Source organism: Parasteatoda tepidariorum, chromosome 10 (genome assembly GCF_982258835.1).
Source record: "Parasteatoda tepidariorum strain Cologne lab strain chromosome 10, Ptep-v5.0, whole genome shotgun sequence".
Classification (NCBI taxonomy): domain Eukaryota; kingdom Metazoa; phylum Arthropoda; class Arachnida; order Araneae; family Theridiidae; genus Parasteatoda; species Parasteatoda tepidariorum.
This window is the reverse complement of record NC_141764.1, coordinates 33806662-33826289: the sequence shown is the minus strand read 5'-3', so window position 1 is coordinate 33826289 and position 19628 is coordinate 33806662. Positions and strand designations below refer to the sequence as shown.

Sequence of the window (19628 nt, the reverse complement as noted above, 5' to 3'; positions counted from 1 at the left end):
TGAGAATTCTTCTTCTACTTTATACTTTACAAAGCTAAGTTTTGTTCAATTGCAGTTCTAAAGAACAAATATTCACAAAAATAAATATTGAGAAAAAGCTATACTGAGCTTAATTCTATGATATGAAAAGCTATGTAATAAAGAGCAAGCTTGTTCATCACACTAAACAAAGTCATAATATCTTCAAGTGTGGATTAATTTTCTTGTAGCACTAATTTCTTATCTTGTAGCTCCCTTATGCATTATATTATTAATAACTTCTTAATTACAATTATAGTATTACTTTGAAATTTTAAGTATTGTTTCTATCAACTGTGTTTTTATTCCCTCCACTTACTTTAATAGCCTCTGTTTCTTCCTTAATCTTACACATTACATATGAAATATACATTATGTTTAAAATAAATTTTATGCTGCAACTAAAAGTTATATAGCTGTGGTGCCATGGTATTATTTTAACCTTGTAAAGGTGGCCACAGCTTTGAAAAGCTTGAGAACCCCTGTTCTAATTAAAAAGGATTTTTTACAAACATCAGATCTGAGCCGTGATGTCGCGGGATAGAGCATTCGCCTTCTAATGAGGTGAACCGGGTTTGAATCCCAGCAATGGCTGGTCGATGCGAATTCCCCATCCGACTTGCACCAAGCACAGTGCTGACGAAAAATATCCTCAGTGGTAGACGGATCAGGGGTTAGAGTCCCTTTGCCATCAGGCTAACCATGGGAGGTTTTCGTGGTTTTCCTCTCCATGTGACACAAATGCGGGTTAGCTCCATCAAAAAGTCCTCCATGAAGGCAAATTTCTCCCAATACTTGATCCAGGAGTTCCGTTGTCTTCTGGATTGGGTTCAAAATTACAAGGCTACAGAGTTGAACATTAGTAGTCGTAAACTAAAAAAATTGGGTTGGCCGTTCAACGACGGTTCTAAAATAAAATAAAACATTAGATGTGTGTAAAAAAGCCTATTTTGCTTATGTTTTGTAAACTCATCCTGCGGACTGTAATGTTGGCGCATTACACTTAGATTTAATTTATCTTGCATACATTCTTTTCAACATTTTAATAATGCAGTCAGTTTAGTACTTTTTGTTTAACTTTTGTGTGTTTCATCTTTTGGTTATTTCAATAAAATTAAGCCTTCAGTATTTAATTTCTTTTTAGTTTATCGATTTTCAAAATTCATTCTTAATTTTAACCGAACTATTTTTTTACCAACGCAGTTGACCACCATTGTCCGCAATCTCCCATTTTTTAATCTGGTTTTTATTAAATCATATTATTAACATTTTGTTTTGTTTTTATTTATAAACATATTTCTCAATTATGTTTAAAATTTTTATGTCAAGCTTTCAAATTGTCCTGGCTCATGAATTATATTTTATAAAATTTTAATATTAGTGTTATTTTATTTAGTTTAATTTTTTTCTTCAAAATATTACTGCCATTATTATTCAGTTTCGAAAATGTCTTAGAATTTTTTATTTTTGAATACATTTAAAGATTTGTAAAATAATATTATTTTTTTTCTAAAAATTCAAAAAGTGTGTGATTATAGAATTTTTTTTTTTTTCAATGCACTATTTTCTCTTTTAGTGTGTTTAATTATTTATATATTTTGTAATTATTTGAAATATTTTCATCAGGGTTGGCAGGTTTTTGACATGTGACAGTTTTTGACAGTTTAATCCATGGTTTAAACCGTCACGTCAAAAACCTCACTGTCAAAAATGTCAAAAACCTATATTCATATGTGAAATTTAATTAATGCATAAAATTTATATATTTTTATAAAGGATAGTGTTTCTAAATATGTTCTAGAAAAAATAAATTTTAAATTTTGAAGAAACACTTATATTTTAAATAGTAACCAAAATCTTGTACTTTTGAAAACTCACATCTTTTGTAATATAATGTATTCATTTTCATGTGTTATTGAAAATCTGCAGTGATATTATTAAGAAATTTATTTATAACCAAATTTAGTGTATAGTATAGATTATACTAAAAATTAGACATTTTTAGAGATAAACATTAGCAGTTTTGTACATTAGACATCTTTTAAAGAAAAATCTTTTAAACAGGTTGGGCACATGCAACATTCACAATCAGGGAATTTTTGTCTATTTTTTGCTCTTCTAAAGTAAACTGGGGGGAGGGGGATTAGTGAACTGCTTTCAACATACTTTGTTTGGTGGTGGAAAAATGTTCAAAACTAGTTATGTGCTACCGTATGCTGCGAGGAGCAAATGAACTAGACTATTGAATTTTGAATTAAATTTCTACTTCCATCATTTTGATTATGTAGTGTGATGCATGTTCGAATTTTTAAAATCATTATATTAATAGGCTAGCAATATTTTGTCTCGCTAAAAACTCCCAAACTACGCAACAGAATTAAACAAATAAGGTGTCATTTTAAAGGTATTGTTATGTAGATGTGCAATAAGGTCTTAAATTATGAAAATTTCCTTTAATTAATTAATAAATTTAATAATTTAGTTTCAACCAATGAGAATTCAGCAAATCATTTTTCAGGTGGTTCGCATAAGCATTGTTTCCGTAAGCATTGTTTGATTTAAAGCATTTCTGAATTAATAGATTGATAAACAAAAATAAGAGTGGATAAAAAAAAAACGGAACTGAATTTCTTAAAAAAAGAATTCAATATCTTTAGTTCCTTTGATAAATGTTTAGTTTCATGATAAATTTTTTGTTTCGTTACAATAGAATGGCAATGGCATCGTGCGAATATTCAAACCAAAACAAACTTTCTACAAACAATTATTTTGATTTGAGATTTAAAACGATATCTTAGTTATTTAGTTCTATTTTTATTTATTTAGTGCCTGCTGCCTAAATAAAATGCCTGCTATCAGGCGTCGAAATATCTCTGGCAGACGTCAGAGAAATGAATGGCGGAATTCTAAACGGGAAAGCATTTCTCGCCGAAGGGAATCGCCACCTCTACAAATTCGAGATTTTTACAAACCTGCATTGACTGTTCATGACGATTGTGACCCCTTTACTATTGGATCTATGACTTTTATTTGTAACTTTTGTCATGCTAAGCATTTTATGTTAGAGAAGACAGGAAGTAGCAATGAATATGGTATTTGCTGTCAGAAAGGCAAGGTTGATCTTCCTTTATTGTCGCATTCACAATATTTTGAGAATTTGATTACTGGTGTAACATCTTTAAACCATACTGCAAAGAAACGATCCCAAAATTATTTGGACAATATTCACTCCTATAATTCTGCATTTGCCATGATAAGTTCTGAGACACACTTAGATGAAAGTGTAACCGGTGGAATGTATCATTTTAAAATCCATGACACATTTTACCATCGTGTTGGTTCACTTATACCAAGTGAAGGCTGTCAGCCAAAGTACGCTCAGAATTACTTTCATGATGTAGATACAGCAGTTGAACACAGAATGCGTGAACAAGCTAATGTCAAATGTGATGCGAACATTATGCATGAAATAGCTGTATATCTGAACAGAGTGAATTCATATGTCCAATCTTTTCAAACAATGGGTGATCTCTGTTCTGGTCGCGCAGGAATAGTTGAGAGCTGTGTGAAATCCTGGCCATTTTGGTCTCAAATCATAAAAATGACGCTAACTCAAAACATGCGAGCCTTGCCAAGTGAACGTGAATTTATTAAATTTCTTAAGGAAATTGGCAATGGTACCCCTGATGATCTTATTGTGATACCAAACTTTCTGATCAGCTCTGCTTCTATCATTGATGAAATTTACGGTAATATTCCGGAAATTGTTCAAACTCCTGAGATAACAAATCGAGCAATATTGGCTCCGAAGAATGAAGATTGTGAGGAGATTAATCACCAAGTTTTAAGAATGATGCCAGGTGAAGAAAGAACTTACATCAGTTGTGACTCAGTGGTTACTGACAACGAACATGAACAGTCTCTCTATCCCACTGAATTTTTAAATAGCCTTTCAGTGAGTGGCTTACCTCCTCACAAACTCACATTGAAAGAAAATGCCATTGTTTTACTGATACGTAACCTTAAAATTTCAAAGGCACTTATTAATGGTACGAGAATGCGCGTCAAAAGGTTGCACCGGAACTGTTTAGATTGCAAAATTTTAACAGGTGCTTCATCTGGACTGCGAATTTTGATTCCAAGAATAAATTTGAGAAGCTCTGGAACACTACTACCATTTATTTTAAACAGAATTCAATTTCCGGTGATTCTTGCTTTTGATATGACAAAAAACAAATCACAAGGACAATCAATTAATAAGGTTGGTATTTACTTACCGCAACCAGTTTTTGCACATGGACAGTTGTATGTGGCTGCCAGTCGAGCCCGATCATTTGATGGCTTAAAGTTTTTTATTGCTGATACAGATGAGCAAGGACATTTAAAAAATGATCAGAGAGTCTTTACAAAAAATATAGTTTTTAAAGAACTTTTGTGAACAAAACTATTTTGTTTTATGTTTAATACCCATCGGAAGTAGGCAAGGGGACCTTCCAGAATCAAAACTCCCCATGAGAAATGAGATATGGCGACCTCCTCCCGGTATTTCTCGGGTAATGCTAACAGCCATACATTTAAATTTAACAATTAGGTATAACACATTTTATTCAAAATGGACTCAAATCATTAAAATGATACTCACCCAAAACACTTGAGCCTTGCCAAGTGAACATAAATTTACTGAATTTCTTCACAAAATTGACAAAGATACCTCTGGTCATTTTAAAGCCATCATTGATGAAATTTACTGTTATATTCCAGAAATTGCTCAAACTTCTGATAACAAATCAAGCAATATTTCCTCCGATGAATGAAGATTGCGAAGAAATCAAATCCAAACTTTTAAAAGATTGATGCCCGATGAAGAGAGAGACTATACATCAGTTATGATTTGGTGGTTACAGACAATGATCACGAGCAAACGCTTTATCCCTCTGAATTTTTAAATAGTCTTTCTGTGAGTGACTTACCTCCTCACAAACTCACATTGAAAGAAAACGCCATTGTGTCGAAAATTTTCATCGGAACAGTTTGGTTTGCGTAGTTTTAACTGGTGTTACGTGGGGACAACAAATTTTGATACAAAGAATACATTTCAAAAGTTCAGGGGCACTACTGCCATTTATTTTTTGACATAATTCAATTTCCGGTGATTCTATTTTTCGCAATGATAATAAACAAATCCTCATAAAAATGACGCTTACCCAAAACATGCGAACCTTGCAAAGTTAATGGGATTGTATTAAATTTCTAAATAAAATTGGCAATGGTACATTTGGTGATCTTATTCTCTGCTACAGCTCCAAATTTCTCAGCTACATGAAGAAAAGATAATCAAATTGTGAAGGGGGGGGGGCAGAGAAGTGTATAAATTTCATTAAGTAATTGATTTCAATATCTGGCATTTTTATTTTGAAATTTAAATTTGTTAAAATGTCTTTATAAGATTGCGAAGCAATATGCAATGGAACTGCGAAGCAGTTCTGGGGGCTGGCGAGCGTAGCGAGCAGGGGGCGGAGCCCCCTAGTTATGTATTAAATTAGGATAATTAAAAAATTTCCATTATAATTTGTTTAAATATTTCATGGATCAGTGACTGTAATGTTCTTCTGTTTAGTTTGACTTTTGTGATTGGTTGTTAGTTTTTCAGAAAAATCAGTAATTCTGAATTTTAAATCTTCAATTTTTTTAAATTCATAGTTAACATAAGACAATACAAATTTAAGTGCTTTCTGTTAAATACACAGAGTAGTTAGTGTCGATTTACAGTATATTCAGCCTATTCATTTACTATGCTGAAAATTCATTACTATGCTTATCCAAATACTTGTAAATTTCATTTTGCTGAATACTATATAGTTTTGTTGAATATCTAAATATTCAGCTGTTGAATAATTACTTCTTGCTTTCAAGATATACATTATTTGTATTCTTAATACAAGTGGAGAAAAAAAAATTAAGAGATAAAAATTGTTTTAAAATGATAAGTGTAATAATTATAAATAAATATAATAAACAATATGAATTATATTTATCATTATTCATAAATATAACTACTTTTAAATTCAAATTAACATACAGGATAATAAGGATATTCGGTCTAACATTAAGAATTTTTTTTATATACTTGTATCAAGTTTGTATTTATACAACATAACTTGTAAGCTCCTTATAAATATAAATATTAGTTATATGTTCCTTATATGTCAAAAATGCATGGTAATAAACTTTTAATTTTCTTAAATATCAAAAAAAAAAAATTTTTTTTCCTTCAAAATATAAATATTTAAACAATTTTTGTGCAAAATTTTTCTGCACATGCATTTGAATATAAATTTCTGAGATTTTAAATCTGTTATTTTACCTTAAATTTAATTAAAAAATATTTTAAAACCTGCTGATTACCTATAGTATAATTAAATTTCAATGTAATGCATGGCAACTGTTGGTAGTTTTGAAGTTTATATATTTTCTTGGCAAACTTCAGTTTTTGACGTTTTCGACGGGTTTTTGACAGTTTAAACCAGTATTATACCCTTGTCATGTCAAAAACCACTTTTTGACGTCAAAAACCCAACCCTGATTTTCATTCAACTAAAAAATCTAATGTGTCAATAATAAAATTTAATTGTCTACCCAGATCAACCTTTGTAAAATTATGAACTAGTGTTTATTGTCAATGATGGACTAGTGTTTATTATGAACTAGTGTTTATTTATTGATTGCAAAAACAGATATTTATTTCTATATCCTTTATGAGCATAATGTAAAAACTTAAATTTGAATGTATTTTTTATACAACACAATGGCACATATTTTAATAAAAAGTTACTTTTAATTATTTAATTTATTTGCAATATCTTGAAAGTAAAAAAAATTTTAAATTAGTTTTTCACATAAACCACAAAAAAACACTTGCAAGAGACTTAAGTAAATTAATGTCAGGCTTATTAAATAGTTAGTCAGGTTACAAATGTTTTGATAATTTTAATAATAATTTAGTACTTGATCAAGAGAACTAATATTTACAGGTGGTCAGGTTCTGCAACTATATAAGCAGTAGCGCTTTAACAAGATAATATGATGTTTGTTAACCAAATCATATTATTTTGTTAAATTTTATCTTTGCATTTTGTTAACTTTATTATGATTTTTTTCTTTTCCTTTTATTGTATTTTCCTTTTGTTGTATAAACTCAATTCTGTCCCCCCCCCCCAAAAAAAAGACTTTTTTACTTTATTTTTTCTGTGTTTGTTTCTATCCTTTATCTATTGTAATGCATTAAATTATTTTCTAAATACATAAAAAAATGTTTTAAACACTGTAAATTTTGGTTTCATTACCAGAATTCATGTTAAAATATTAGTGTAGTATTAATATTAATACTATGTATTTAATATTAATACTATGTAGAGCTATAATATAATTATTAATATTAGTATTAATATTATGTAGAGCTATTGTATATGTTAGTGGATGAATGATTTAAGTTGCATTTTAGTCATTTTAGGTAAATTGAGAAAAACTTTATGCATTGACATTAGGAACTAACGATCATACTATTCCTGTCTTAGTGTTTACACATCTATTTTAATGCTAGTTTTTTTTGTAATTGCAGGTGGGTTTCTGGAGTTTCAAGCAGCATATCCCCATTTGTGTCAAGATGAAAGAGCTAAATTAGGGCCTTTGACATCATTGTCTCAACCGTGCCTTCCTATAACTAATCATGGGCCCACAAGAATTTTATCTTTTGTATATCTTGGGTCCCAGAATGATGCTCTCAATAAGGAAATTTTAAAAGTGAGTCTTAAGTATTTTTAATTATTTTAATGTAGTTTTCTGAAAAATGCATTTAAGGCCTGATTCTGTTTTAAATAATATTTTTGAAGATCTTTATGAATTTATCAGTGTGAATTTTTTAATTGTATCACAAAGAGACACAATATAGATGTAATCATTAAAAAAAAATCACAAAAAATGTATTTTAATTGCATCTTAGAGGCTATCATGCTTTAATTCAATGAGAGATGGATAAATTTGTCACAAACTAGACTTAGAGTATACAATTTATTTGTGATTCGTATAGAATGTTATGTTGCATTTGTATCATTATAATGACCAAATGAAATTAGAATTTTATGTCCGTTCTATTCCGTTTCAGGCTCCTGAAAAAAACCTATTGCCACTTTATCAGTAGTACCTATTACCATAATTGAGTATCTCTGACGTAAAAAATAATTCATTGATTTTTTTTGTTGTTGACCCACAAAACGGAGTAATGCCTAAATTTTTACTTTAAATTTCGTTGTATTAAATTATCAGTATAGAAATTATATGTAATTAATAAAACATGTTTTCTGTTTTTATTTTATTTTATTTATTTATTTTTTTGTGTGTTTTTTTGGTGTCAAAGAATTTTAGATGAGGTGAATTTTTTACAGTTAGCCATTTTGTGGCTGTGTTTTAAAGTTGCTTCATTGTTTTTTCAAAACATTTTATAGTTGCTTCGTATGCCAATTTAATAATCATAATTATTGTATTTTACTCGTTTACTTAATGAGTTTTCTATCTAATCTTTTTGTTATTTAATAACTGTGTTTTAACTTCATTAAGTGTGCGTTAGCTGGAATGTATTTTGGAAATTTTATTAACAACCGTCAAGATTAGTGCATTTGTCATGAATGACATCTAGTCTGTGAAGATTAATTTTTAAATCTTTTATCACATAAATTTTTTTTTAAAAAATTCAATTAATGTTATCTTAAAAATTAGATTAAGCATTTGAACTTGTGAAACAACACATATGAAGTACTAGAAAAGGCTTTTTTTTAAAAATATTTTTGGTAACTATATATTTAAATATAAGGATTGTGAGATTTTGTATTAAAGCTTGTATTAATTAGCCATAATTTTTATGATTTAATGACTGAGTGTGCTTAAGTGTACATTTTTTGTAATAAAATCTAAATTACTATTTCAGCATTATAACATTACATATCAACTGAATGTGAGCAATAATTGTCCAAAACCAGATTTCATTCAAGAATCTAATTTTATGAGAATTCCTGTGATTGATAATTATAGCGAAAAACTCTTGCCTCACTTCTCTAAAGCATTTCAATTTCTTGGTAATTATCAATATATTTTTATGTACCTTTTTATCATTTCTTTCTTTTATTTTAATATTCTAGAGGTTAGAATGTACTAATAGGCTCCTTAACCCCCAAACACTGCTATGGAATCTTTTATAGTTTGATTTGCTCACTACTACATTAAAGCCATTTAAAATCTGTTCTCACGTAAAAATGTGTAACAGGGTGCGTAGCGTTTTTAAAAAGTGCTTAAAGGTGCTTATTTCTGTTTTTTTAAAAGCCCTTAAAGGTGCTTTTTTCCATGGATGTTTTTTAAAAGTGCTCAATTTTCCCTTTTTCAAAATGTGATATTTTTCTTTACCATGTTGATTTTCGCCACAAATTATGCAAAAAGACATTGTCCTATTCAACGTTTTCACAATTAATTCAACCCTAATCTATTTCGGCGTACCGCTGGTCTGTAGTGTATGTATATACTGATACCGTACTAGCATATACTGAGCTCTGAATTCAGTGGTAAGGATTTTTTACTCTCATGTGTAACCCTGCTGCATTTTGCAAGAGATTCTCAATTTCAGACTTCATTTTCTGCCCTCTGTAATAGAATCGAAAAATCTAATTTTTCGCCCTCTGTAATAGAATTGCTTGAATTTTTGCTGATTACGGAAACCAACTAAACATTGTCAATTTTTTTTCTCTATGAGTGATAGAAAATTTCCTTTCTCTTGTTAATTTCATCATTTGTGCGCCATCGTCTTCGTCACTGTAAATAAAACCGGATAAAACCATCAACTGTCAAAAACTTGCCAACCCTGTCTAATTATGATAGCTTTCAAATTGCTTAAAACTATATTTTGAATGCTTGAAAAGTGCTTATTTTTTGTTGAAAAATTTGGCTACGCCTGTGTAACAAGGTGCAAAAATGTGTAACACCTGATTTAAGAGTGATTTTCTAGGAATTACAAAAAATGGATCAAATTTTCAGTCACTATATTGGAATGAACGGTTTAGTTTGGATGTTCTAATAGGTATTAAAATGACATGTTGTCTATGGAACAGCAAAAAGTGACATCATATATCAGTCACAGAGTATTAATAACGGCATTTGTACAAAAGACCAGTATAAAGATGAATAAAATGCTGATTTTAATTGATTTAATTTGCTTGAAGAAACATTTTTTATGAAAAGTTTGCATCCTATAAAATTTATTCAAAGCTGAATAAAAATAATTTTAAGAAATAATATCTGCAAAAAAGTTGAATTTTAGGAACTTATTTATCAGTTAGGGTTGAGCTGAATTGTTTGACGCAGTAAGGGCATAAAATATACTTATGAGGAATGGATATATGATAGTGCAGTGATATAGTGTATTTCTCTTTTTACAATTTCAATAACTTTTTAGAAGTTCTATTAAATTGAGTCAGTAATCTATTACCCTGGTTTTATAGTTAACTTTATGCCTACCTTTTTGAACTAAATTCTGGTAAAAATGTTAAAAGTTATGAGAGTTAATTATTTGCCTGCATTTATTAAAACTTTTTCTCTTTACTGTTGCAGACAAAGTTCGAGAATCTGGTGGTTGCGTTCTAATTCATTGCCTAGCTGGGATTTCTAGATCTGCAACTGTTGCAATTGCATATGTTATGAAAACTCTTAAAATGTCTTCTGATGAAGCCTATCGGTAAATAATTTTTATTTTGTTTAATTACATTATTTTTTGTTTTTAAATAAGCATGAAGTTTTACTTTTTATTCATGAAATTCCAATGTTCATTGAATTTCAATTTCTATTGAAAAAATTTTTGTTGTTGTGTTTCATTAGAATTTGTTATAGATTTAAATTATGTAATGGTTTTGTTTATGAAATATTCATGTCAAAATGCTAAATTTCATCTTGCAGGGATGAGATTTTTCCGCGTTTTATCGGATTTCCGCTTTTGTCTCTCGAATTTCAGCCTTTTTATCAAAAACTCCGATTCTCTAAAAGTTTCTTTTTATAAGTATTTCGCTTTTTCTGAAAATTCAGTAGTTGAAATAGAATACTTATTTCCGAATTTCAAAGACAAACAGAAAATTCAAACTACGTAGCTACCAACCCTTCCTTATTTTTACTTATTTTCTCCAGAAAATAAGATTTTCCGTATCCCCCCCCCCGCCAGATAGCTTGCACTTTCGTAATTCAGACATCACTGCTTACTGTTTGCTGGCGCAAAAGCATACGATTTTTATTCACGCAATTTAAAAATTATGCATCATGATTCTTATTTACGTGATCTAAAAATTACGCATCATGATTTATTGTATTTTAATATTTTTGAAATCCAATGTCGAGTTTCATATTCACAATATTTAAAAGCCACATATCTGGATTCATATTCTCTCAATTTAAAATCTTAATCACACGATTTTAATATCATGCATGTGATTCATATTTATACAATTTTGAAATTAATCATCAATATTTATAATCACATGGTTTAAAAATCGCACTTTTTTTGTCAAATTTTTAGATATCATAGCTTCTACATATTATATACAGTGAACTCTCGCTACTACGATATCCGATACAACAATAACTCCCTCTATTACGATAATGTTCCGTGGTCCCGCCAAACTTGCATATGGATTAATGTTATCTTCCTCTCAATATAACGATATTCTCTGAAGCAGTAAACCTCTGTAAAACGATTTTTTTTTTCAAATTTCAACATTATTTTCTATTTTTTTTATTGGTTTTCAAATAATGTAAAATGCCTTTTTGTCATCTTTTACCATTTTTTTCATCTTTTCTGATAAAAGGGTCACTGCTGGTTATGATCTTTCACCCCTCTGTTATTTCTTTTCACATCAGAGAATGGCTTTTGTATTCAAATTTCATTCCCCCACTGTTGAGGTACTTAGACCACCCTAAGAGCTTCATGTTTTAGAATTGCCTCCCTCAGTTCTTAAGAAATCACCATTGTAACATCATGAGTCATAAATGACCACACACATCACAGTAACACCTGCTACCCTGAGAAGGTACTGTTTCTGTAGAAGGTGGGTGGAGCACGTATATTGAAATTGAGGAGGAGAAAAAAATGTATACTGACCATTGGTCATCGTTCATCACTGTCACTTAATCCCTGATTTAAACTACACCTGGTGTTTTCATGAGCTAGCGCAAATTCTACGATCAGAGCTTTTCGCATTTAGTGCTGCTAACATTTTCAGCTTGGTGAGTCTTCAGTGTATTGGATATTTTTTACTAGTGTAATTTAGCATAAGATGGCAGAGAGAAAGCAACTTTCATTTCAAGATAAACTTAACGTTATTAAAGATATTGATGATGGAATGAAACAGATTGATGCAGCTAGAAAATACGGATTATCTCAATCTACAGTTGCAACGTTTCTAAAGAAAAGAAAACAGATCGAAGATACTGTAAGTTCAAATTTAATTAATCCAAAGCGTAACCGACTAAAAGTCGCAACTAATGAAAACATTGATGCTGCCGTCTTAAAATGGTTTCAAGAGATGAGAGCAACAAATATCCCGATAAATGGGCCCTTGTTATGCACACAAGCACGTAAATTCGCAGTAATGCTAGGGAACGAAACTTTTAAAGCTAGTAATGGTTGGCTAATGCGTTTTCGGGATCGACATGGAATAACTTTCCAGGAAGTTCACGGAGAGAAAAAATCTGCTCCGATTAACGAAGCAAATGAATGGAAGCAAGAGAAGATGACAGATATTCTTCAAAAGTATAAACCAGAGAACGTTTATAACGCAGATGAAGCTGGGCTGTTTTTTCAACTCCTTCCCGATCGAACATTGGCATTTAAGGGTGAAAAATGTTACGGCGGAAAAAAATCAAAGCAGAGATTGACTGTTCTTCTGTGTGCCAATAGCACAGGGACACACAAAATGCAACCTCTTGTTATCGGCAAATCATTGAAGCCGAGGTGTTTCAAGAATGTGAAAAGTCTTCCCGTGGAATATAAAGCCAATAAAAAAGCTTGGATGACTTCTAAGTTTTTTTCTGAATGGTTGTTGATGTTAGATAAAGAAATGAAAAAGAGGAAGAAAAAAATTGCTTTATTAATTGATAACTGCACCGCTCACACCTCAATTCCAAAACTACACAACGTCGAAATTGTTTATTTCCCGGCCAACTGCACTTCGATTTTGCAGCCACTCGACATGGGCATAATCAAGTGTTTCAAAGGATACTACAGGAAGCGTTTGGTTGAATCGATACTTGTCAACATCGAAAATAAAGTAGAAGATCCTTTTAAAACTGTGAATGTCAAGGAAGCATGTGATATTATTGCTGGTAGTTGGTGGGAGGTAACAGAAAAAACTATTCAAAATTGTTGGAAAAAGGCCGGTTTGTGTGTCTTGGAAGATGAAATTGTTTCTAATAGTGAAGAATATTCCACAGACAGTGATCTATCAGATAATCAAGAATTTGTTTTGAATCTTCAAAAATCTTTATCCCAACTTGAGGAAAAAATGGGTAAAACATATGGTGTTAACGTGGAGGACTATTTAACTGCCGATGACGATCTGACAATTTTCGCAGGAGTTAGTGATGAAGAGATTCTCTCTGAAATTACGGATGAAATGGAAAATAATGATGAGGAAGAAGATGGTGATGATGATCAATGTGTATCACAGTCCGTATTGTCACCCCATGAAGCTCTTCAATCCGTAAAATCTCTAAAGACATTTTTCTCAAGTTTTCCATTCACAAATGAAAATCATTTTCGGGTATTGGACTCTATGCATACTTTGTTGGTTGACTTAACAGTCAGAAAAATGAATAAACAAACAAAAATATCGGATTTTTTTCAATAAAAATGTTTTTTTTAAAGTAAGTTTACAATCTTATGTTCTGTATTTATATCCATTGTTTTTAATGCTTAACCGTAATAAACACTTTGCAAATTAATTTTTTCGATAATATATAAATATATTTATAGTTAATGAATATATAACATTAAATTTCAAAGAATCTTATTGCGTCCCAGAATTGTGTGGGCCCTCGATATAACAATATATCCCTCTACAACAATATTCTTATTTGGTCCGCAAAATATTGTTGTAGCGAGGTTTTACTGTATATATAATATTCATTCTTGGATTTCCTCTTTTTTACTTTCTGACTACTCTCATCCTTGATCTTGAAAAAAATTTGCAGTCAAGAGTACATTTATTTTTTCTTTTTAGGTATGTGAAAGCTAAAAGAGCCACAGTATCTCCCAATTTTAATTTCCTGGGGCAGCTGTTGGAATTTGAAAAACAGTTACAGTTAGAATCTGTTCTTGTTTTGAAGTCTGAGTCATCAGCTACATCTTTGATTAATTCATCTAGTCCTTCATTCAAGCCTTGTTATCAGAAAAATACTTGTGACTTTTTTGAAAACGATCTGCAGCATTCTTCACAGAGACAAATTTCTACTACCTTCTGCGTCAGGTATGCAGACGAAGCCGAAACGATCTCTCGGAAAGTTTCAGAAACGAAAGGACCTTACTCATCTTTAAAAAAAGGTGTGAATGTCAGCTCAGGTACTTATAATTACATTCCATGTCAGCAATCGTCTACAACATTGAACATTAAATGTATTCCTGTTTCCAGTTTAAAAGAACTGAACTTCACATCTTGTCAAACATCATCGTACAAGTCTTCAAAAAGCATGAAAAATATCGCCAAAGATTATGTGAAAATTCAAAATTGTGCCACACCACCCTCTATGACAATCAGCCCTGAGCCTCTTAGCCCTAGGCGGAATGAAAACAAACGAAACAGCTATTTCATGGAACTTCATTTGCCGGATAAAACGGAGCGAAGCATTGCCTCTCCAGACTTTATTTCTCCGGGAGAACTTAAATCTTTTGAGTTTGATCCCAAATCCTATACCAGATCCGACTCTGTGAGTACTTCTGGCTTGGGCAGTGATGGATCGGATTTTACGGATAGTTGGACAGATTTTACTAGTTCCTGTGAAAGAGAATCCGATGTTATGATGGACGAAGATTATTCCTCAGTGCCTTCTAGCGACAGGGTATTCAGGAGAAGCAAAAGTAGTAGTGATAGATGTGGTTTGGAAGATTCTTATGATGATTCAGTGTCGTTATATCCTAAATATGAGCTTTATAATTTCCAGCATGGTGTTAGAAATGAACATGCACAGACAGTTCCTTTTGCAAGTAAGACTATGGAACTTTTTACTCAAATATTTGTATTTGTAATCTTTTATTTGATTGATTTTGATTTAAATCTTTATAAATGTTTCTTTTTTTTTCTTACTTAAAAATATAAAAGATTGGAGATTATTCTTTTTTTATTTGAATATGTAGAAAGATTTTGTTTTATTATTGACTTATATGCATTTCAAAAATATTCAATTGAAATTAAATGTTTAAACTTAAAATTGTATAAAAGAACTAGCGTAGGAAATGTTAAACAAATATAACTCTATGCTTTGATTATTTAAATAAGTATTACAATTAGTGCTGACATCTAGTTTAAAATAAACTAACTATCTACAATTACCTTGAAAATATCCTGGTACTACCATCTGGCTTGTAAAATGAGAAATAAAATGTTTTCCGGGCAAAAGAAATGAATAAGTTTTATTCTTATTGGCGCTTTGCTACTGAACACTCCAGCCCGGAAATATCACGGGACCGAGAAATAGAGGGCGAATCCTCACCCTGTCATTTTCACGGGAGCGAGAAGGAAGGGGTAAATGATCAGACTAAAGAATTTTTGTTTTGTTATTTATTTCTTATACATTAAGAGAGAGTGAGTGATCATCCCTATATGTGATAAGTGGAGCCTAGACTTCTGCTGTCAATGAATTCTATCACAACCAGTTAATTAATCACTGAATTAGTTGTCTTTGCTCTCTTTGTGGAATTAAAGGATAAACTAACAATATTAAATTTTTATATGCATTTTATATTAAATCTGTATTTACAAAATAATGTGTTTTTTTTTAAAGTTTTTGTACACTTTTAGGACATGTTCCTTAGGCATGTTACCTGCTAAATTTTCTTAAGTACTGTATAATAAACTGGTATAGAACAGATTGCTTTGTTGATTCTTGCTCATTTGAATTTTGCTCCCGTATTATTTTAGACCAAATCCTGAATCCATCTTAGAGTGTTGTGTACTCGGATTCTACTTCTTTCCTCTTGGATGTTAACTTTTAAGAAATAATATGGATAATGAATTTCAGTTTACTAAGTTTCCAAATAATATTTTGTAAAATTCTTTAATTCATCTTATTCATTAAATATTATCTTGTGAAACTTTTACAAATAAATGCTTACAAACAATTTTGAAAATACTTAAGATGTTAAAAATTAAAATTTTGTTTTCAAGTTCCTCAAAATGCATTTTAACGAATAAAGCGATTTAAAGTTTTAAAGTATTAGTTATTTAATTAATGAGGATTCATTATTCATTAGAATGTTAAATCAGATTTTGGGCCACCATTATTTAATAATATTATTTTCATTATTCGAGATTAATATTGCTTGAATGAAAGTAGTCGATGCAGTTATTTGAAATAATATGTTTTTACAAGTGATGAAAATTAAAATTTTACACTAGTCCAGTTCTATACGAGTTTTTGTATATATATTTTGCATGACTTTATCAAGTGTTAATTTTTTCTTCTAACTTTAAACTTAAATTTCTTTTTTTTTTCAATGCAGCCAAATTGCCTTCATCAAAGTACGAAGAGTTACGAAAGTACCCAGAGCTGAATGACAGAAATTTGCATCATATTCCAGATTCTCCCGATTCTGGTAAAACCCAAATGCTTTACCGGGCTCAGTCGTGTCCTGGCATGCTCAGTTCCGAATTATCCTCCTACCAAAATGCCACTTCTGAGAGAAATGAACTTTCTGGCAACGTTAAACTGCGGAAATCTAAAGCAAAATCCACTCAAGACAAATGTCGGAATCGTTACAGTTGCAGCAGCATAGATTACATGGAATATTCTGTTAGCACTCATGAGTCTTGTCCAGATACACTGCATTTAGAATCTGGTTCTAAAAATTCTATTTCATCTTCACATTGCAACTATAGACACAGCATGATACAAGTTTCATGAATCATTCCAATTTATAGTTCCTTTACTTGTTATACCAAAATATTTCTTTAACGCTCATTACTTAAACATTCAAATTTTATGATCTTTAAGAGTTGTTTTTTTTGTGAAATGTTATTTACATAAAATGTTTGTTTGTTTGTTAACATTGATAACTTTTTCTTCTTTCAAATAATTTATTCATTAAAGGTAGCTTGAAAGTTTGTTTATTGCTTTTGTAGTTCTTAAATTATTTCATATTTATTATTTGTATAAGTTAAATGTATTTTTTTTAATTTTAATTGTGGCAATCTAATAAGTAAATAGTTTAAGTGAAATATTTGCTTCCTCTTATTTCTATTCCTAAACCCTTTATATTTAATTTAATGTTATTTATTTATCAAAAAAATTAAATTTAAAAAAAAAAATTAATTTTAAGGCTGTTCTTCAAGAACTCCTTTGTCTTAGTGAATAATATTCTATTTCTTTTTACTCTTGTAAGTTTTTAACAGTTAATAATAACTGTTAGGTTAAGTTTTACCTGTCTTTAGCCAGTGTTATGAAAATAATGGAAAATGTCAATATGAAAAAAAGGACAAAGTTTTGTGAAAAATAAGGAGCATTTTTGATCTAATTACATAATATGAAGATAATAAAAAGAATTAAATAATATGTAGCATTTTTTTGGTATTTGTATTATACCATCTGTGACTTTTAGTCTTAATTTACGTCAAGTAAAGTGGATAATTTTGCATTTGGAATGATATTGGTTTTAAGAATCAAAATGTAAAATTTTTTGTTTTTATTCATATAAGAAATCACAATACTTTTTAAATTATCTTTGAAAAATAAATGTTATTTCGAAGAAAAAAAATGCAAAATGGCATAGTTATAAGTAAAATTGCAAAACTAGCCATTTTGATTGGTATGTTAATTCTAGTGTTAAAAACATTAGATGTAGAATCAAATTATGCAAGATACGAAAGATACTTAATCAAGATATTCGGAATACAGTCGATAAATTGTATTTTACCTTGAAACAAGATAGAAGCCCACTTATCAAAAAACTCACGAGAGAAACTATTTTCTTATTCACTACTAAATAATGCATAAGCACTATATTTTTGCTATTCTCACAGCACATAGTTTAATTTTTTTTTTATTACTTAGAGATTTCATGTTATCTTAATATTGTGCTAATAATAGTTTATAGTGTATATATGTGAGAAATCTGGTTAATATGAATATTGTAGATGGGGATTTAAGAACCATACTCCTTCAATCTATTATAAAATTTAAAAAAAAAAACATTCAATTATAGCAATATTGTCGATAAAAGCAAAATAATCGTATTGATCCTAAAATGGAAGCTGTTTAATTTTCATAGATGATGACTATAATAATGATAAAAGTTAAGAACTTTTTTTTTTGTTTTGTAAAAAAATCTTGAGTTATTATTTAAGTCTTTGATTGTTTTATTTGTGGCTATTTAAAACAATATAAAGATATTTCTTATGGTACTTTCCAAGATTTTTTAAATTATACAGATCTATATTTTTCATGACGATACAGTTATATATATATACAGTCGAGCGCCGATTATCCGAACCCTTATTATCCGAAATGTGTCCGAATTTTTTTTTTCAAAGTTTAGAATACTTTTTAACTTATCAAAAATTTTTCTAAATTTCTAAAAAATTAGATCATTCGGATGAAAAGATGCCAGGTTATGCAGCAGACGAAATAGAAGACTGGTGTCGAGACACTGAAAATGTCCAGGTATTTCAAATGATGATGAAATAGTTGCTAAAATTTTGAATGAAAATCGGAACTCCACAGACGAAGAGGAAGACGTAGGTGATCAAGTTTAAAATAGTGGACCTTCTCATATAGAAGCATGCAATTCATTCGATATTGCAATGAATTGAATAGAACGCCAAAATGATGTTGATCCAGTTCAGTTGATTTATTTAAAAGAATAAGGGATATGGCTGCTCAAAAAAGAGCATCTTCTTTGAAACAAAAGTCTTTGCTGGATTTCTTTTGTAATGAAAATAAAGAAAAATGTGGTTAAATCAGTAATTGACAAAAAATAATTTAAAAAGTTGAAATATGATTAAAAATATTCAAAATGAAAAAAAAAGTTTTAAAAAAAATAAATAAAAATATTTAAAATTTGAAATTTTTTTTAAAAACAGAGCTATTTTAGATAGTACTGCCAGTCCTAAACCTGGAAAAAGTGTGAAGGCAAGTTAGTGTATAAATAATGATAATTTAAACTAGATTTTATACAACCTTTCAATTATCCGAACTTTTCATTATCCGAACGACGTTCAGTCCCGAACAGTTCGGATAATCGGCGCTCTACTGTATATATATAAATTTTCCAGAAATGTTTTTTTTCTTTAGTAATAAATGTGTTATTTATTCATATT

At 30.0% G+C, this 19628-nt stretch overlaps 1 protein-coding gene across 3 annotated transcripts in view; it reads left to right on the top strand.

Moving 5' to 3' along the window:
- The window catches only part of LOC107450937 (uncharacterized), a 67993-nt gene extending 48571 nt beyond the window's left edge, over positions 1 to 19422 (top strand). For all 3 annotated transcript variants that reach the window (XM_016066883.4, XM_071184518.2, XM_016066887.4), the window contains 5 exons: positions 7637 to 7818; positions 8999 to 9146; positions 10669 to 10792; positions 14322 to 15301; positions 16817 to 19422. In XM_016066883.4, the coding sequence (XP_015922369.1) occupies positions 7637 to 7818; positions 8999 to 9146; positions 10669 to 10792; positions 14322 to 15301; positions 16817 to 17217 (1835 nt within the window). In that variant the 3' untranslated portion in view covers positions 17218 to 19422. The remainder of the gene's footprint in view (positions 1 to 7636; positions 7819 to 8998; positions 9147 to 10668; positions 10793 to 14321; positions 15302 to 16816) is intronic.
- Positions 19423 to 19628: the final 206 nt, after the last annotated feature.